This window comes from Kogia breviceps, chromosome 3 (genome assembly GCF_026419965.1).
Source record: "Kogia breviceps isolate mKogBre1 chromosome 3, mKogBre1 haplotype 1, whole genome shotgun sequence".
Taxonomy (NCBI): domain Eukaryota; kingdom Metazoa; phylum Chordata; class Mammalia; order Artiodactyla; family Physeteridae; genus Kogia; species Kogia breviceps.
Genome location: NC_081312.1, coordinates 27525446 through 27546715, shown reverse-complemented (window position 1 = coordinate 27546715; position 21270 = coordinate 27525446). Strand labels below are relative to the sequence as shown.

Genomic DNA, 21270 nt, shown 5'->3' with positions numbered 1-21270 from the left:
CCATCAAAGGAATGACTTATTTTGTCTAATCAGAAAGCTGGGCAGGGCTGGAATGAGGATGACCTCAGCCAATGAGTTCACATGGGATGATTATATCAGAGAAATCTGATAGACTGTCTATCAAGCCTAGAGCTGTTGGTATTTAGGGGGTCATGTGTACTGTTACAGTAACAGTTAAAAAAGAATGGTGGGATGATAAATTATAAAGAGGCTTAAAATTTTACTGGGGCCATCTCTATTTTACAGAAAAAAAGGGAAGCACCAAGGAATCATAAAGTGAGTAATGGCAAGACCCAAACTAAATCTGAGCTCCCAATTCCTGACTCAGCGTTATCTACACCTGACTAGGTAGTGAGGTTATTTCTGCTCCCCCCACAACTGGGACATACGATATATTTCTCCTAATCCCACCTCTTCTCTGTTATCCACCTGCCTTCTCCTTGCTCAACACTACTCTAATGCTATAGCAAGTTGGGCACGTTGTTATTAATGTGTATAATATTTGCTCACTGTCTTTGGTTCTTCGGATACTGTCTTTTGTTGTAAAATCCCAACTAAAACTGCATAGAATTAAGTAAAATACCCCACATTAAATGCACCTGGGTGCTTTCTGCTGCTGGCTTACCTGTTACACAGACAGTGAAATCATCGCCACATGACACCTGACGGATAGCTTTGCCTTGCAACTTTTCCACGTGCTTTGGCTGTCTGTAGGAGGCTTTGTCTCCATGGCCCAGCTGACCATGGAGTTTAGTACCCCCTTGCATGTTCTGTGAAATAAACAGGTCTTGTGAAGTTTTAAACTTTTCACGCCAAATCTTTAATCTTTAATATCACTTCTTATTAAGAAAAACAGTAGGAAAAAAATCAGTTGGAAACATAGAAACGGGAAAAAAAAAGGTAAGAGGATTAAACTTTTTAATGGTAGACAGTAAAAAACCCCTGCCAACAGATAAACATTTTTAAAGTATCCAGACTGATATCCATCAGGCCTTAAAAGGACCCATTCTCAATTTTGTCTTTCTTCTTCAAGTCTAAGGTGAACTGTCTATTTGATTATGGGTGATGATGAAAAAATTCTTTATGTAGTCTAATTTGATTGTTTTTTTACAGGAGTACAGCCTCTGGGAAATCCTTATGAAAGTTTTACAAATTTTGGTCACAGTTTCCCTGAAATACGTAACAGTCATAAGGAATCTGGTAACATCAAAGACGCTGCTATAAAGCACTGAGAATAGTCCTACATGACTTTTCAACAGTTTTAAAGACATAAGTAATTCATTCTTCCCATTCAATAACTCAACTGAAAATTACACAAATGTTTTTTAAGGCACTAATTTCAATCCACCTCTGGCAGGCCCCCAGAAGCCAGTTCTTTAAGTGAGAGGATTTTAGGAAATAACAGCAAGTTAAAGCTCTATAACAGAGGCCAAATCACTCATTCTTTCTCTCAATCAATCAATAGTGAGTGTCTACCCTGTCACACACTGGGGATAAAGCCTATCCTCATGGAGAAGTTATCTGAAACTACTGGAAAAAATGAGCTCCCTCAGGAAGGAGGAAGAGTGGGAAGAACCGAGAACCTAAGATAAGACGAGGTCGGGTAAAGAAAAAGCAGCCTGAAGTGAGCCTGAGAAGGCACAGTGCAAGAGATAGGAGCAAAGTCAAGAGAACATGCTCTTGCGGAAGCCAAAGGAAGACCAGGCTTCAAGGAGGGAGTGACCAACTGTGTCAAATACTACAGGAGATCAAGCAAGGACTCAAGTGTACCTATCTGTTTTATTTTCACAATTTATAGGTCATTTTCTCAAGAGTAGTTTCAATTGAGTGGAGGGATGGAAGCTGCACTGTAGGTGAATGAGGAATGAGTGGGAGATAAGAAAAGAGATAGCAAATATAGGCAGTTTGTTCGAGGTGAGAGAGAGGATAGAATCTAGAGGGGAGCAAAGGAAAATTCTACTCAAGATATTCCATCTTCAATCACTGATGGAGGTCTTAGAATTTTCCTGACATGGTACACTGCTTCATTTGTCTACAAAGCTATTTCACAGGTATGAGTTGCTCTGAAATGCATGGTAATAGAACAGAGTAATTAAGTAACCTTCTGAAATCACCCAGTGGTAAATGAGAATCCAATCTCCTGAGTCCAAGCCTTTTAATTCTTTCTCTCCTTCTTTCTCTCTCTTTTATTCATTCATTCAAAAAACATTTATAAGCGACCTAACATGTACCAGGCATTGGGGATACATCAGTGAACTAAACAGACAAAATCCCTACCCTCAAAAGAGCTTACATTCCATCATCCCATGCTGCCACTTCTGCAGCACATGTTCAACCAACAAAATTCTTAGACATCCTGGGCCCAGTAAACAATGAGGCGCATGTCACTGTTCTAAAGTATGTAGCTTTCACTTACCACCCAGGTGTATAGCTCCTTCTCCACTGTGACCACAGCAAAGTGGGTATTCCCTGCACACACCTGCCGGGCACTACAGCCACTCTTGATGACATCCAGTTTCTGGGGAGTGGATTTCCCACCACCCCAAACATAGACTTCACTGGTTCGGGATGTTACCACAGCAATGGGTGCTTCAGTCACAGTGCTTGACCTGCCGACAACCCCCAGAACAAAGGAACATTTAACATAAAAATTATATCAAAGAAAAATGCTTCCAGTCTTTTCCCTGAGAACTGCCAAATATGGTATGAGAAAGTATGTTCTTTCTCGACAACTTATTTCAACCCTCTATCACAGCAGGCTTTGCAATTCCTGCCTTAAGGCTTCATCACAGCTCAGCCAGATCAGATAGCAGTCTGATCCATAACACCTACACTTTTCAACTTTTCAACATTCATCATGATAATGATGTCCACTTTAGCATGAGGGTAAAATTATAGTTTTCTTTTTTTCTGAAATGACTATTTGACATTTAAGCAGATGTCGGCTTCTGAAAGGATGCCAAAGGCTTCTTACTGGGATCAAACAATGTCCAGACCCAAGAAAGGAAGACCCCCTGGTGGTAATTTAAGATATGTTACTTTTCAAGAGTCTCTTGAGCATTACCTTGGTCTCTTTGTAGGTGCATTAAGCAGTGTGACTTTTTCCTCCATCTCTCTACCAAAAGAAAAGCAAAGATACATGAGAGAAATAATAGGTTCCTATATTGCACTAGTGTCTCTTTAAAACCTTTCACAGACTTAATCTTCTATAAACCATATGCCTCCCACAATGTTACAATACTTTTAGGAAAGTACTTCGATACAACTGAAACAGTTCTATAGGCCTAGCATTAGACAATTCATTAAATACAAGGGGGCCAGCAGTCTGGGGCCATTTGTTTTCTGTCTCTGAGGAATGTTCCAGGCTGGACCAGAGAGCCTTGAGAACCTCTGATGCTCATTTTAGGAACCTGCTGACATCTTCCTTTAGTCTGCCCACTGATGCCCTAAACTCAACATCTCTAAAGCTCAGCTCATTATCTTTCTCCAATACAGCTTTTCTTTCTGACTCTCCTAATTCTATAACTGGCACCCTCTATTCTCCCAGTGAACTAGGTTTAAAACTTCAGTGATTTTGGACTCAGCTGTCTTCCTTTCTTCAATATTCAAGTTTTATAGATTCTACTTATACAATGCCCTTTTACTCACGTCTCCTTCCCAGTCTCACCATCTTGGTTCTGGGCAGCTTTACTTCCCAACCGGGCTGTGGTAGCACCTAATTGGTCTCACCAGTTTCAATCCACTTTAATCAGTCCTATACTGATTTAACACTGATATTAGTACTGCTAAATAACTCTTCCTAAGGCACATCTCTCATCACATGAACTGCCCTCTCATAAATAACCAACACTTCCGTACTATTCCTTGAATAAAGCACAGATTCCTTCATCTGGCATTCAACATTCTCTGCCTCCCTTTCCAGCCTTCCTTCCCTGTATCCACTCCCATGTTCTAACTCAGGGTTCTCATTCTGCCTAAATCAATTATAGCTGAAGACCTGGGGTGGTGCTCAAGAACAAGCATTTTCTTTAAAGTTCCTGAGGTGTTGCTATTGAGAACGCCAGGTCTGGAACCTCTAGCCAAACAGGACTTAGTGCTACCTGAATACTTCCACAATTCCCTGTGTCTGTGCTTTATCTGGAAAGCTCTTTGTCTTCTGTTTTTCCAACAAAGAACAAAGTTCTAACAAAGTACTACATGTAAATCTCCAACTCTCTCAACAAAAATTGCATTATCAATGGAAATATTTATATGAGATTTAAACAGTGATTACATTGTTGGAAAATAAGCCAGATAAAGAATTAGAGTATGCTTAACCAGCCCTAAAGGGTGATACTGCCTGAATACGATTAGAACATAAATGGAAGTTTACAGCGCTGCATCTGGAGTATTATACATAATTCTATGCACTAAAACACTGGCTGGAGATCAACTGGAGAACCAGAAAAGATTAATTTAATACAACAGAATAAAGGTTACTGACCAAACAGCAGAGATTATGGAATTAGGTATACACTTAATGCATCTAAGGGCAACACTTGAAAAAGAGCACAGTACATGTTTCAATATTGGGAAGATTCAAAAACAAAGAACTGGTAGAGGAGGAAGAAGGGTTGTTAGGCAAAAATAGTATAACAGGATGAAATAGAGACTAGAGCATTTAAGAAGGATGAAGGGGCTTCCCTGGTGACGCAGTGGTTGAGAGTCCGCCTGCCGATGCGGGGGACACGGATTCGTGCCCCCGGTCCGGGAAGATCCCACATGCTGCGGAGTGGCTGGGCCTGTGAGCCACGGCCGCTAAGCCTGCGCGTCCGGAGCCTGTGCTCCGCAACGGGAGAGGCCACAACAGTGAGAGGCCCGCATACCGCAAAAAAATAAAAAAATAAAGAAGGATGAAGAACACCTCTTCCTCTGAGTTAGGGTTTGAAGCCTCCTACAAAAAGTTAGGGATAAAGGACCTTCCTCCTACCTCTAGAGACCTTTAACATTAAATAAACCTCAGGAAATAACCTGTCAGGAATCAATCAACCTCGACTACAGGAAATGGGCAAAAGGTATCTGAAGAGGACCCCTCCAATTGCAATCTACCATCTAAACAAATGCACTAAAAAGCAAAGGCCTGGTCCAAACCCACACTGCTATCCAACAATTGTTGAGCACCTTGTGCCAGGCCCTGGGCTGAGCACTTTATATGCATTACCTCTTTTAATCCTCACCCTAACTCACTTTATAGAGAAAACTAAGGGACAGAGATGTTAAATAACTTGACAAAGATAATGACACAACTCAGATACAAACATAAGGATGTCTGAGTCCAGAGCCCTCCTCTCTTAATTACTACACTCTCGTGCCCAAACTCTAGATTAGAACTCACAGAAGATGGGGAGGAATGAGGGGCTCTAGGGTCTCATCAGTATCAATTTAGAACAAAGTAGCACAGGTTAAGGAGGTGAAAGTCAGGAACTACATCAAGCAATGAAAGGAGAGATGTTGGAAGAAAATAGCAGCAGAGTGGCAAAGTCAGGAAACACCACCCTCTCTTTGTAGTACTCTGGTCAGGCTTCTAATAGTCAGTCAGCCATCTACAGAAAGAAAATGAAGCAACTTCTTTGTTCTTTACCTTCTGCGTTTCCTGAGAAGGGGGCGATCCAGAAGTTCATCTGCAGTGGGTCTCTGCTCAGGATCCTAAAAAGTATCAATTGGTTAGTTTTTTTTTTTTTTTTTTGCGGTACACGGGTCTCTCACTGTTGTGGCCTCTCCCGTTGCGGAGCACAGGCTCCGGATGCGCAGGCTCAGCGGCCATGGCTCACGGGCCCAGCCGCTCCGTGGCACGTGGGATCTTCCTGGACCGGGGCATGAACCCGCGTCCCCTGCATCGGCAGGCGGACTCCCAAACACAGCACCACCAGGGAAGCTCAATTGGTTAGTTTTAACTTAAAGGGAATGCGCAAGGGCTTTCCTGGTGGTCCAGTGCGTAAGACTCCATGATCCCAATGCAGGGGACCGGGTTTGATCCCTGGTTGGGGAACTAGATCCTGCATGCATGCTGCAACTAAGAAGTGTGCATGCCGCAACTAAGAAGTGTGCATGCCGCAACTAAGAGTACATGTGCCCCAACTAAGAAGCCCACATGCCACAATGAAGATCCCGTACGTCACAACGAAGACCTGATGCAGCCAAAATAAATAAATAAATATTTAAATAAATAAATGGAATGGGCAAAATGGGATCTAAGGACGCATTTTACTTCCTCTTAGAAGGCTGTAGGTTTGTTATTCAAAGATCACTATATATCATCCTTCTGTTTCAAAAAACCTATTTCTTATGTCACATTCTATGCTTCATGCTCACTATCATCAACACATATGTGAATGAGAATGTACCTTCCTCCCTGGTTTTAACTATTAGGGCAGTGGTTCTCAAATTTCAGTATATATAGTATATAAGAATCTCCTGGAGTGCCTGTTACAAATAAAGATTTCTGGGCTTTATCCACAGAGATTCTGATCCAGTCAGTCTGGGGTGGGGCCCAGCAATCTTCATTTTCTTCTTGTAAAACTCCCCCATTCCCTGGCGATTCTAATACCTGTGGTTCCTGGACCACCTCTGAATAATACTGACCTAGAGCTGCACTGCAGGGCAACCGTGACATTTAGAACTGTACACATTCTGCACATTAGGAATTATAAATTACCTCTAACTATTATTTTATAAAATCAATTTTAAAAAATTAATCTTGATCATAAAAAATGGAGCACAGTTTAGACGGTAAATTCATTTCGCAAATTAGTAAAGGAAGAATTTGTTGGCTGAAGCACACAACTATCATGAATTGCCAACGCCTATACTCCCGGATACAGCCACAAATACATCCTGCCCTGGGGAAGTGGATGTGGTTTTGTGCAGGTTCATCTATGCCATACTCCAAACACTGAGGCTGGAAGGGAAAGCACTGAACTGAAATCAATATGTTAAGTCAAGCTTACCTGGTCAAGGCATGCATGGACCATTTGGATCAGTTCCAAAGAGTACTGGCTAGAATCAACTTCCATGGCCCGGATTCCTTGTACAATCTTCACACACAAGTTGAGTGGGTTCTATGAGAAAATGATTATTGTATTGTCCCTGGTTATATAAAAATGACATTATAATCTACTAGTAGGGGCTTTGAGATGTCTGTGACTATCATATAAAGAAATGGCAATAGTTCTGAATTAGGTCTGACTTCTTTTTACAACTGTTGGTATATTTCAGCAAGAAATGGTTAGGGATGCACTACTGCTGTCATAGAATGAAGTCAACTGGCCAACATGGAGGTATGACTATGTGACCGATGGAAGAATACTCAGAGTATATTATTATCTGACCCTTCAACTGAATCTGAAGAAAAAGGAAAGCAAGGTTAGCTATGCTTCTTGGCTTTAAGTATGTCCTTTGCCAACTAATTTGCCTCCTAATTTATATATCCTAATAATGGTTATACAGGTGATACTCTGCTGTAACAGACAAGGCAATGAATAATAAGTTCATAACGATAAGAAATTATTATAACAGTGCCACCACCACCTTTACTGAGACCAACAGAAACATAAGTTGCACATATAATGTTTTTTAACCCTTGCAAACACCATGCAAGGTTACCATTACCAATTCAGAGACGTAAAGTAACTTGCCCAAGACTACACAGATAGTAAAAAATGGAGCCATAATTTCAAGCAAAGTCTAACTGACTCCAAAACTCACTTTCTTTCCACTATGTTATTTAAGAGAACTAGATGATAGATCAGAATAAAGCTCAGGACTTAGAAAAATAAACAGGTCTCAAAAAAGGCCAAAGAATTCTGCATTATCTTACATTTGCATTTTCATATACATTAGCAGAGCATCTCTCTGAGAGGAATATGTATTTTTTCCCTTGTTATAGCTAATGAAACAGAGGATTAAAGAGATGAAGTGATTTGCATAAGTTCTCACATCTGGTTTGTAGAGTATATTGGATGTGAACCCACTTGTGCTACTCAAATTGTGATCCATGGACTAGTAGCATCAGCATCATCTGGGAGTCTGTCAGAAATGCAGAATATCAGGCCTAGCTCCAGACACACTAAAACAGAGTCTGCATTTGAACAAGATGCCCAGGTGATTTCCTATGTATATTAAAGTTTGAGAAGCTCTGCCTTATACTGGGCTTTACTTAAGAAGAAAAGAAAAGAGACTTAAAGGGATTTGTTGTTTATAAAACAGTAGCAATCTTTAGTAAGAGTCAGGGTGTAATTTTTCATAAAAAAGATCAAAACACTTTAATGAGTATTATATAACTTGCCTTAGTTTTTATAAAACGATGTAGCTGAAGTGTAAGAAATGAAATGGCTTATCTAAATTGCTGCATCACACAGTCGATCATAGAGCTAGTTTTAAAATTAGAGTCAATGGATTCAAGGACCGTGCTCAAACTACTTGATTATGATTATTTCAGTGGGGAATTCAAGTTAGAAATAAATCTTGTCTATAGAATTTTAGTAATATACTACTAAGCCAGTGCCTGAATACTGGTTATTTTTCCTATGGTTGATTTCTGTTCAAGAAATCAGAAGCTCAGGGATAAAGCTGATTCTCTCAACCAAGCTGTACCATTTGCAAGGACAATGCAGGGATAATACATCAACTTACTGTAGCATCAAACGTTCTCTTTAGCGTAAGCAGTTCAAAAATGACACAGCCCACTGCCCAGATATCAGACTTGAAATTGTATTTAACTCCTTGGCAGAGCTCTGGAGACATGTAATATGGAGTTCCCACAAGCTGAACAACAAAGAAAGCAATCAAAGAATAACTTCTTTTCTGAGGTAACTACATTAATATTTCAACTAAATTAAATTTCCTAGAACTAGTTATAACAATTACAAAACATTCATCAGCATATCCCAAAATGGTTTTTATGAGATGATGCCACTATGAGGAGAAATCTTATTCATATCAGATCTCTTGGGCCAATTATAAGGGGACAGTCTCTGTGGTAAAGACCTATGGTAATCTGGGAGACAGAAAAGCTCTGTGATTCCTGGATCACAGAGGATTTAGGCATTCAAGACCCACTGAAGACTTCACAGACTTTGTAAAAAGCATACTTGGTAAAAGTTCACTAATGGAAAAAAAAAAAAAAACTGGTAGTGGGGAGATGGTAACTGAATAAACAGGTTAAAAGTTCTAACTGAAACACATAGTAGTGAAACTTTATAAATGGCTCAATTTAACATTTGTAATACTAACATAGCTAGTGAATTTCTTCCAAATTAAAAAAGACCTTCTGAGATCAAGAATGTGTTGGAAGGAAAAAAAAATGCCCTGAATGGAGGTCATGCCTCTCCCAAGATGAGAGACAATGAATACCCTGGAAATTCTAGTAAAACTGATAGCCAGGGCTTCCCTGGTGGCGCAGTGGTTGAGAGTCCGCCTGCCGATGCAGGGGACGCGGGTTCGTGCCCCGGTCCGGGAAGATCCCACATGCCGCAGAGTGGCTGGGCCTGTGAGCCATGGCCGCTGAGCCTGCGCGTCCGGAGCCTGTGCTCCGCCACGGGAGAGGCCACAACAGTGAGAGGCCCGCGTACCACACACACAAAAAAAACAAACAAAAAAAACTGATAGCCATCTTTCATCAGCAAGGCAAAGCAGTTTTTCAGATGGCTTACATGGCATCATATCGTTCCTTCTTTGCATTTAACTGGCTTAAAAAAGTTAAATCTTGGTTTTATCGGATTACTCTTGATGAGAAAAATCCATGCAACAACATGACTGCTTCCTCAGAAACTCAATATGGCACTGTCAGACAAGCAAACTGAGTCCCTGAAGATGACTCCCAACCTTGGCTATCAGTATCCTTAGATGTTTCTAGATTGCTCGCAGGCACATCTCAACATTATCAAAAATAATCATCAGGGCAAAATTAATTTTATTAATTTACATTTTCAAGTTCTTTTAAAGACAAAGCATTGTGAAAACAGAAGAGTAATAATTGGGTTTTATAAGTTCTAAAAGGATCAGACCACTGTCTTTAAAGATCAGCTTATGTCTACTCTTTACAAATGGTCTTTCATAGGATCAGGTGAGAAGGGAGCTCTGCAGTTCAGACTGTGTATCATATTAAAGATGAGACTGTTCTCTGGGCATCAGCCTTTATTTGTAATATAGGGTTTCTGAACCAGAAAAAACTCAAAGGAAACACAAGAGATGTCTAACACCCTAAGAACAAACATTAAATGAGAAATAAAGTGAAATCTACTACAGATCCTAGGCTGGAAAAAATGGTAAAGTATTTTATTGCTTTTAGAAAAGTCTCTAGTCAGTGTTGGAAAGGGCAATGATGTCAGAGCTGTTAATGTGGACAATGGCTCTTGAAAAAACACCTGAGCATGTAAATAACTGTTAATGGGTCCAGGAAAAAGACTCCTGAAGACGGAGAACTTGTAAAAATAGAGAAAAGTGTACAAAATTTAGGGGGTACACTTATATCTCACAGTGCAGGAAAGGAAAAGAAAAAAACTACGTCGGGGGGAATTCCCTGGCGGTCCAGTGGTTAGGACTTTGCTTAAGATCCCACATGTTGCATAGCGCCACCAAAAAACAAAACAAAATAAAACAAAACCAACCAAGTCAAGGATAACACATACTTACCGTCTCAGCCATGGAATACTCAGAATTAAGTTTCTTTGCTAGGCCATAATCTCCAAGTTTTATCAGGTTTGCTTTGGTCAGAAAAATATTTAATGTCTTTATATCTCTGAAAAAAAAAGATGCTGTATATTAAACCCATATACTCAACTATTTTATCTCATCCCCCCTTCCCGCCCCAAATTAGTACAAAATAAAAAGAGTGTGTTACCACTGCTCAGGCTGTTATGGGATCCCAAAGAGTCGTTTGGGATCTTTCTCATTCATTTTAACATTGAGAAGGGGACTTGGAGGAGTGGAGGTGGAGAATTAACTTCATCCTCCATGGCTTCGCACCACAGGCATGTCCCCCAAAACACTGAAGTTGTTAGGAAAAGTTGAGAGGGTCAGACCAAAAAAAAAAAAAAAAAAAAAAAGGTGCCCTAGGTAATCATACATAATTCCTATAAGGTGTACTGCCTCTTCAATTAACACTTGTGCCTTGAAATAAGTGATTATCAAGGCAATTTTAACACTTGGTTGGTGCCAAAGTTTCAAATTTGTTAAGGCAAGAGAACAGAAGAGATAGCACATCCCATCAGCAAAATGATTAGGCTATGTAGATCACCTAAATAAAATCACTGTCTTTCTAAAGATGAGTTGACCACAAGTAACACAAATAAACTGTGTCTAGTTCATACTCTGGCTTCCTTTACTGAAAGATGTGAACAAAACAGAACAATATTCTTTGTAATTATTGAAAAGAAAGTAACAATACACAACTGTAGCCACTCGACAGCTATCAAGAAATATATGGTAACTGAATGGACAAACCAATAAAAAGGGAAATGCTAGTGTATTAACATTAATCTCTAACAATGCTCCATGACTCACTTAAGCAGGGTGTAATGATGTGGAAATGTTCTTATAATGGTTCTCTCATATAGCTAGAAGTGAAGAGAAAGCTGTTTCCCCTGGCCAAAGCTCTGGTAAAACTGCATAATTAATTGTACAAAATGAATAAGCTTTTTACTTAATTAATTAATTAATTTTTGGCTGCGTTGTGTCTTTGTTGCTGCACGTGAGCTTTCTCTAGTTGTGGTGAGTGGGGGCTACTCTTCGTTGCGGTATGTGGGCTTCGCATTGCAATGGCTTCTCGTTGCGGAGCACAGGCTCTAGGTGCATGGGCTTCAGTAGTTGTGGCACGTGGGCTCAGCAGTTGTGGCTCACAGGCTCTAGAGCGCAGGCTCAGTAGTTGTGGCACACAGGCTTAGTTGCTCCGCGGCATGTGGGATCTTCCCGGACCATGGCTTGAACCCGTGTCCCCAGCATTGGCAGGTGGATTCTTAACTGCTGAGCTACCAGGGAAGCCCTTTTTACTTAAATTAAAAGACTTAATTATAAAATTAAAAACAATTGCCCATTTTATTGCTCAGAGAAAACATTTACTATGAGTTCCAACCAATCTAATACCACTTTTATAGTGGCTTTCTAGGCTTTACTGATGAATTAATGAACTCACCTCTAAAATACTTCTTAAAGAGATGCCTGAGCAGTACTTAGCTATTGAGGAGATTCTTCCTAGATCACAAACAGTTTAACTTTAGGAATTGAAGATAACGCCCCTCATTACTCACTTTTTCCTTCCTAAATTATATCAACGGAAAAGCCTTGACTGCTTAATCAAGAAAATAATAGTGCTGATGGGAGGTACCCAAGGTGAGGGTTGGATTGGTGAAAGGGAATACATCCCACATTCTTTCACTCATTACCTATGAAGGATTCCAGCCTTATGGATACAGCTCACTGCTGAAACAATCTGAAATAAGTACCATACCACCATCTGCAGAGAAAAAATAAATTATACTTGGACTGGAAACAAACCAAAAAAACCATATAAATAAACACACAAAACAAAGGAAGCTGCAACCAGAGGTTATGATTCAACATGACTTGACATTTTTTGCTTGTAGGTTGAGTAGGCAAAGAAAAGTGGTAGGGGTTTAAAAAAAAAAAAAGCAGCAGATCATTATAAAATAGTTCCAATATTGTTATATAGTATGATGAAGCAGACTTGTAGAAAGAAATCCAGGAAGAATGCAAAGGTATAGAAAACTGGGCATACCAGTATGCAGTAACAGAACCAGGAAAGAAAGCTCATAGAGAATCATGATGTGGAGGTAAACCATTTAGGAAGCAGCTATAGACAGCTTCCTTGTTAGAGGTTTCCTTTCTCATGAATACCAATCAGAGCCTGGAAGGAGTCTGAATAAAAGGAAAAAAACACTCTTCATTGTTGTAAGAGTAAATACAGAACTAGAATGCAAGAATCACAACATTACAATTCTAGCTTCCTTCCACAGGAATACGAATTACCTCTTCCTCAAACAACTTGTCCTTCTGACGAAGGATTTTGTCATACAGGTTCCCTCCTGCAATAAAACAAGAAACAGGTTTGAATTGCTTAATAGAGATCAACGCTCCTAGGGTTTTAACAGGTGCCACAGTAAGTGAAGGATTCTGCTTCCCCTTAAAAGATATCCCTTCTTCCTTCTCAGCTCTTGGGTACATGGGTACAAAACTCTTCCCATCTGTCAAGGACTATATCTGAAATATTCTTCAGAGATTCCCCTCCCTAACAGAAGAGATTCAATACGAAAAGGGGAAGTACAGCATTTTTAGAAAAGATGAGAGTAAAGACACTTTCTATAGTACCCTAATTTATAAAATTACTTTGAACGTCTTCAAAATCAGATGATTTTCTTTTCCAAAACTCCTTTTGAAGGAATCTGCAATATTTTGGTAACAACTCTCTCAGTGTGACTATTAGAACATTTGGGTTACAGCTGTGATGTGATGTTTTGTATATACAGGTGTATATCATCAACTTCTTTTTCTTTCCACTTCACACTGAAAAGGTTTCCCAAAATTTAGGGTAGACTCTAGATTGTTTCCAATCATTACTCCCTTTACTAACTCCTTCCTGCAGAGTGAGCCTGAATTTGCTTATCCCTTTCATTATCAAGTAATACAGACAACAAATGATGATGGTTCATTTTATTTCCTACCTGCAGCTGTAACTTACACTGTAGTCCTGGTTGTTTCATAACTTTTTTCCCCTTGCAATTTCGTAACTCAGAGTTTCAATAAATACATCATTCATTCTAGCTCCTCCTAACCACAAAGGAAGTTAGCTACTTGAGGCTTCTGCTACTTCAAAAATTTCTAATATAATCTCATACACTTAGGGTTGAACACAGGAACAATCATGGCACACAAGAATCTAGTAAGAAAGTTAGAAGTCTAGGAGCTTTCTCTAAGAGATTTAAGTGAAGAATATGCTGGGATATCTTTAGCATGCAGCTCAAGAAAGGGCTTTGGGGGTTCTCTTATGTAATAAGGATAATAGCTTGTACAGTATTTATCAAAAATTTGCTACATATCAAGTACTATGCTAGGAGCTTTACATATTCATTTCATATAACAACCTTAGGAGGTAACTATTGCTTATCATCAAGCTCACTTAAGGAGGCTGAGGCACAGAGAGGTTAAGTTGCTCATGCAAGATAACAGAGCTAAAAAGTAGTGAAGCTTAGGATATGGGTTCAGGGTCTATTTTCTTAACAAACAGGCTTTACCGCTATTTTACAAGCAAAAGGGTTCAAAGAAATCATTTTCATTTTCAGTCAGCTATGATCTTTGGACCACTTTTCAATAGGATGGCTTTAGCTGAAGTCAATATAAATAAATATTACCTACAAGATTTCATTATATACCAAGCCATTTCATTATATATTATATCAAGTGTCAAGCCACGCTATGTCTCTAATGCCTGACTAATGTCATTTCATAAGGAAAAAACTTCAAAAAACGAATGTAAAATTCAACTGAACAAGTAATTTGAAGATGGAATTATCATCACAAAGGAGAATTTGAGTATGCAGGGGAAAAATCCCTCCCCTCATTTTGTAGATCATTTCAAAACTCTCCAGGGCCTGAACTATTTCTCTTAAACTCTAGAAATCCATTTAAAGTTCTTATTCTTTGTATGTGTATCTTCTTTTTCTCTCCCCCTTAAGGTAAGTATAAGCACAAGAATGTCTCACTGGGGAAGTCCCACTGAATTCTACCTTACCATTACAATATTCCAGCTCAATCAGCAGGGTGGTGTTGTCCATGAAGTGATTGTAGTAGGCAATAATGTTGTCATGCTGCAGCAGCGCCAGAATAACAATCTCATTCAAGGCATCACGACGTTCCTTCTCAGACAGTCGGGTCAAATCAACTTCCTTCCACACGACCAATGAGTCATCCTGTAACACAGTAATAGAGCTATCATGCTTTCCTCGTGCCTGGCACAGAATGAATCCACACCCGGATCTGTAAGCCTAGAAAGAAAACTTCCTAGACTGACTCCTTTCTTTCCTTTAAATATGAACAGACTTTAAAGATTCTGCATACAACCAAGCATCATAATTTACTGCAGGCCTGGGAAAGCATTAAGATGCTGTTACATTGTTTCTACACTTAATTTACATGTCAATTCCAGGTAAAAAATATGGGATGGAGGTAAGTCTCAAAGATTCTATTGAGGGACATTATGAAAGACTGCTAGTCATGATGAAGACTGCATTGGAGAAACAGAGAACTGGAAAATGGTTACCTATGGCTGACCACAGTTTCTTGTAAAATAGAAGTGTTAAAATTGCCTCTAATTTTATAAATTTAGATTTCTCTAGTGATTTTCATTTATCCTTTCTGGATAAGAACAAACCAAGTCTAAGGGCTCTGAGTTCACTTTCCTCACCTGTCCCACTCTGCAACACTGTTTCTACTGTCACTTTTATGTTATCATGTTTTCCTTTATTCATGAAGACTTACCTGTGGCTCCCAATATTCACTCCGTTTTAGAACATCTCTAATTCTTTACAGATACTGCTCCCCAGCCCAGGAGCATCCCCACTTAAATAACCCTCCCTATCCTTTAGAATGGCTTCGTTAGGCCTTTGAAACTTTGGGGCAAGATCAATGAACCTTCTACTGCGCATTTCCTTAATTTTCAGAGCTCATACCCTAAAATATTTGTCCATTCTTTTATCCTTATATACACATACACCTTAAATGCTATCTCTTACTAACAAGACTAACATGTCTTCCCAATGAAATATACGCTTCTTGAGGGAAAGGGCTGCTTCTAAACCCTTGTGAATTCACAGATGTAATAAACATTTGGTGTTATGGATAATACTGTGCAATTTTAGGGAAAGTGCAGTCAAACTTAAAACAACCTTGGTAATCAAGTTCAACATGATAATAATGGAAAGGCATGGACAAGGAGATGTGAAACTCCATTCTGGCCCAGGATTTGCTTCTAATTTAAGTGGGCAAGTCCTTAAATATACTATCTTAGTTTCTTTAACTATAAAATAAGAATACCAAAGCTCATCTCCTCATTCTCGTATTTTGGGTACAAATAAGAAAACAGAATACTAACAGTAACTCTAACCTTATAACATTAATCTTGCAACCACCTCTCTCCGCCTCCATCTTTTAGCCTTAAAAGTACCTTGGAACACACACCAGAACTGCAGACAGATAGATCACTGATAGATCAACCACCTTCAGCAACCCCAGCAAATTATCATTGATGCTTACCTATTCTAAAACTAGTTTTAAGACTTTAGTGATCAAACCCTGTTTATGATTAGTTTTTGGAAGTAGACTCCCCAGTATAGGGTTTTAATCAGTATACATTCTGAACTTGAGGGTCAGTAATCCACGAATCTCTTCAAAGGATTTGTATGTGTGCAGTAGTGGACTGAGGGGAGGGTATGTTTACATTAGATTCTCAAAGGAGTCCTATCCCTCCCAAAGTTAAGAACTAATGGCTTAGAATATACCAAAATAAAAAAGTATTTCCCACGCATAAACGCTGCTGGATAATCACTGAAGAAACTAACACGCTGCAATCTTCCCTATGATCTTCAAGAAAAATCTCCAACCGAGTGTTCGTATCTAAACATAAAGATATGGCAAAGGCAGGGGAGCTGCCACGAATGTGGGAATTCTGAAGCTATCCCCTCCTCTCCACCTCGACCTTGGAGAGCTGTACAGCACAATAGGAAGGAGGTTTTGACAATACCTCACATTCATAAACTAATTTACAGTTTGCAAAGTATCTTTGTTTGATTCTCAAAATAACCTTAAAAAGTAAATATTACGTTTAAGGTACGCAGCTATCACTAACTCCAATTTACAGATGGGGAAACTAAGGCTCAGAGAAGGTTCAATGACTTGTTCAGTTGCCTGATTTAAACAAAAACGACCAGTCAGTAGTAAAACCAGTGCTCTAACGAACTCCTAGTGCAGGAGAGTTGAACGAGTGATGAAGACCCCGAGACAGATACCCTGCGGGGCCCGAACACTAAGCGAGAACGACGAGCAGGTAGAGCAGGGCCGCGCAGGCGGGGCGGGGGCGGCCGGAGCCGGGGGCCGCTACCTCGGTGCGGCGGTACAGCGTGGCCTCCCCGAAGGCGCCGCGGCCCAGGATGCGGATGGGGATGTAGTGCAGCTCCTCCTGCTCCGCCGCGCCGCCGCCGGCTCGGGGCCCCGGACCAGCGCTGGGCCCCGGGCCCGAGTCCCCGCCACCCCCGGACTCGCTCCCAAAGTCCGAGTTGAGGGAATCGCAGTGTCGCTCGTACTCGCCCAGAACCGACATGGCGGCGGCCGCGGGACCCGCCTGCGTGTCCCGGGCAGCGCTGCGCCTCTCCCGCTTCAGACGCCAGCCCGCGGCCCCGTCAGCCCAGCCACCCCGCCACCCAGCGAGGCTCCATGGTGGGTCCTTCCCCCTTGGCCCGGAAGCAGTTCTGGGTGCTTCCGGCCCGGCGGGGTTTTCTCGGCTTTCGCTGGTCGCTCGTTTAGCCTAGCGGCAAGGCTGCTTTTCCTCCAGGCGGTATGGGAAAGCGAGGCCTCGGGCGGGGTTGGCGGCGCCTGGTGGAGACCGCGTGGAGTCCAGTGGCTCTGGCGGGGTCAAGGGCGTCATCGACGGGTCTGCAGACCCCTCCCCTGATTGCTGGCCAGGTCCCCAGTGTTTTTTTTTTTTTTTTAATTGATCTTTATTGGACTGTAACTGCTTTACAATACTGCGCTAGCCTCTGTCGCACAACAAAGTGAATCAGCCACATGCACGCATACATACCCATGTCCCCTCCCTCTTGATCCTCCCTCCCACCCCTCTAGATCGTCGCAAAGCACCCAGCTGATGTCCCTGTGCTATGCAGCTGCTTCCCACTAGCTATCTATTTTACATTTGGTTGTGTATATATGTCCATGCTACTTACCCTCCTCCTACTTCAAGTCCATTCTCTACGTCTGCGTCTTTATTCCTGCCCTACTTCTAGTTTCATCAGTACCATTTTTTTTTTTAAGATTCCATATATATGCATTAGCATACGGTATTTGTTTTTCTCTTTCTGACTTCACTCTGTATGACAGACTCTAGGCTCAGACAGTTTCAATGTCCAGAGGTCATCCAGTCGCGTATGGGCGCCAGGCCTATCTCAAGGGCAGTGACTGGGGAAACAGTCCCTTCCAACATCGTACAGCGCTCTTTGTTTAGTAAGCAATTTATACCTTTTCCCCTCAATTTATACCTTTCCCCCCCCAAGCGGAAATACTTGCCTCCTGTCATCTCAGTCAGTGGGCCCAGTTGTTTCTTCCAGACCTACCCAGGACTACGCTGGGTCCCTCAATCTTCCACATAACTTCAAGAATATTGTAAGTCAACTCTCCTGACACTCTCTTTCCAGATTTCACATTCTCCTTCTACGTGTCTTTCCAAATCTTTGACCAACTGACCTCATGCAGCATTCTTTGAGCACTAAGTGACAAATACTGTATTTGGAGGTGGGGAATCTGCAAAGGGTGCTCCCTGCCCTCAAGTCACTAAAAGAATTGCAATACAGTAGAAAAACATATTCCATCAGTTATGTGACCTTGGCAACTTGACATCTCCAAGGTTACTTTTTAATCGTAAAATTGTGGGAATATGTCCTACAGAGATAACAACTAACATTTATTGTTATGTTCCTGGCACTATGCTAAAGGTTTTCTTGGGACTTCCCTGGTGGTCCAGTGGGTAAGACTCCCCGCTCACAATGCAGGGGGCTTGGGTTCAATCCCTGGTGGGGGAACTAGATGCCACATGCATGCTGCAACTGAGAAGCCCACGTGCTGCAATTAAAAAAGATCCGCATGCCACAACTAAAACATGCTGCAACAAAGATCCCACGTGCTGCAACTAAGACCCAGACCCAGCCTAAATAAATAAATATTTTTTAAAAATAAAGGTTTTCTTTCTATGTATAATCCCATTTAATCCTCATAGTATTCCCATTCTACGGAAGGAACTGAGAGAGAAGGGTTTAGTAACCTGCTCTGTGTTACATAGGTAATTAGGGGAGCTAGGAGTCAAACCCAGCAACATGGCTCCAGATGTCTTTCAGAGAGCAGGATGTTTGGGGGCTAAGAGAAGGCAATGTGGCCGGAGGCCATGGCATATGTGGGGTAGAAGCAGAAGACAAGGCCTCAAATGTTCATTTAGAGAATTTGGCTTTTCCTGTGGGCAATGGAAAATATTGGAGATTTTTAAGCAGGGGAGTATATGATTTGTGTGACTATATGTCCTGATTTGCTGGGGGATGTGATGTCCCAGTTTATACCCCCCCCCACACACTGCATAATTAGTAAAGTCTTCTTTTGCTCATGTGCCCAGCACAGACAAAAACCAATATGATCACCTTACACAGACCAAAGCTATACTTTACAAAGAACTCTGATGACAATATGGAAGACAAAGACTGGATGCCGGGAGACAAGCACTGAGGTACTATCACTGTGAGTGGAAAAGGGGCCCAGATTTAAGAAATCCATCTAAGGAACATTTAGAACTTTGTGCTCAGTTAGGATATGGTTGGTGAGGCAAATCTGAGTCCAGGAGACTCACAGCTAGGTTTTTAGGTGGATAGTGACAGCAAATGCAGGAGGAAGAGAACTGGTAGAATGGGGTGAAGGGTATGAGAGTTAATGAGCTCACATTCCTCTGACCTTTCTAGAGTTCATCAATGTTCCTTTTAAAGTATGATATGCTACACTCTGCATAACCTTCCACATTGGGTCTGAATACGAGGGTACAAGGGACATCTGTCTTCCTTGATCTGGATCCATTTTTTCTATTATTGTACCAGACTTCATGATGATCTGCTTACGCTGTGCTTGTATTTAACCAAACCTCTATCTCTTTTTCACAGCCAATCTGATGCAAAGTAACACAGCTCTCCCACCAGATCACATCACTCCTTATTTTCTTCACAATGTTTATCTATAAAATTGATGTCTTGTTTGTTTACTTTATTATCTCCATTCACTGGAATATAAGCTCCATGAGAGCCTGGATTTTGCCCTCTTATTCACAACTATGTATCATCAGTGCCTAGAAAAGTGTTTGACATTATAGGCCTAAAAACTATTTGTTGAAAGAATATCAGGTCGTTATTATTTCATACATATATAACATTTTTTAAAACAAAATGCAAGACTGACTGACTGATAACCCCTGTTAAATTTTTTGTTGGTTTCATTCCAGGGTTCTTAAACTGTACAGATAGTTTTCAACCTTCAATTCATTCATCCAACAAACGCTGAGTAACAACTTGTGCCAGGTGCTGGGTTACAAGAGAACAAAATAAACATGGTTCCTACTCTCCTGGAGCTTACAATCCATATAACAGACAAATAAACAGGCAATTACAACTGTATATAAGTGCTATTATAAGGAAAGTACAATCTTCTAGAAAGGTATTTAGGAGGGGCACCCTTCCAAGCCAAACTAGCTGGGTTAGTGAAGGCTTCCTGGAGGAATATCCAAAATGTTAAGTCAGTGGTGGCTAAAGAAAGTACGGAGATCATGTTGGAGAGAGGATACTCCATCTACTTCCTCCTGTTAATTAGAAGGCACTTTGAGTGAGGATAGGTATTGCTTCTTATTTATCTGGGTCTACTCCAGAGTTTAGTTCAGCACATTAAATAGAATAGATGATCAATAAACGATTTTTGAGTTGAATGGAAAAAACAATTACTTATAGCTAGAAGTGCTTTCATTCAGAGAAGCTAAGTAGGTTTCAGCCAAAGCTTAAAAATTCACTTTTCTGGCATCTTTGCAATATGGAACTAGACAGTTTTCTATAACTTGGTTAGCCTGATATTATGTTCTAGTTATAATGCATAGATAAAAAGCTTAACAAATGTCCTGTTCCATCTTAGAGAATACAAAACAGAAACTCAAGTTCAGCACTTCATTGTACTAGATATAAATGAAACTAAATATCTGACTTTTGAATATTCATAAGTTCAGAAATACTCACCATTTTGAAGGTATAACTGATTTTAAAGTGCTTCTGGTAAAAAACAGTATTTCCTTTTATATTTTAAAAAGTGAATAGTTAGGATGCTATATAGCAGAAGTTCTCACTTGTGACTGGATGATCCCAGGGGCCATAGAGTTACTGGTAATATTAAAGAAACTACCGAAGTACTTAGCAAAGTCTATAGCTTCACCGTCCAATG

The 21270-nt window shown here is 40.6% G+C and overlaps 1 protein-coding gene across 2 annotated transcripts in view; it reads right to left on the bottom strand.

Moving 5' to 3' along the window:
• Positions 1-17509, bottom strand: part of NEK9 (NIMA related kinase 9) — a 36844-nt gene extending 19335 nt beyond the window's left edge. The window contains exons 1-11 of one of the 2 annotated variants that reach the window (XM_059055792.2): positions 17147-17509; positions 14783-14960; positions 13024-13079; positions 12420-12490; positions 10672-10777; positions 8671-8802; positions 6987-7097; positions 5621-5685; positions 3065-3115; positions 2417-2609; positions 626-770 (exon numbers count right to left, since the gene is read on the bottom strand). In XM_059055792.2, coding sequence (XP_058911775.1) covers positions 626-770; positions 2417-2609; positions 3065-3115; positions 5621-5685; positions 6987-7097; positions 8671-8802; positions 10672-10777; positions 12420-12490; positions 13024-13079; positions 14783-14960; positions 17147-17365 — 1327 coding nt within the window. In that variant the 5' untranslated portion in view covers positions 17366-17509. The remainder of the gene's footprint in view (positions 1-625; positions 771-2416; positions 2610-3064; positions 3116-5620; positions 5686-6986; positions 7098-8670; positions 8803-10671; positions 10778-12419; positions 12491-13023; positions 13080-14782; positions 14961-17146) is intronic. The other variant, XM_059055794.2, reaches the window with a different exon arrangement.
• Positions 17510-21270: the final 3761 nt, after the last annotated feature.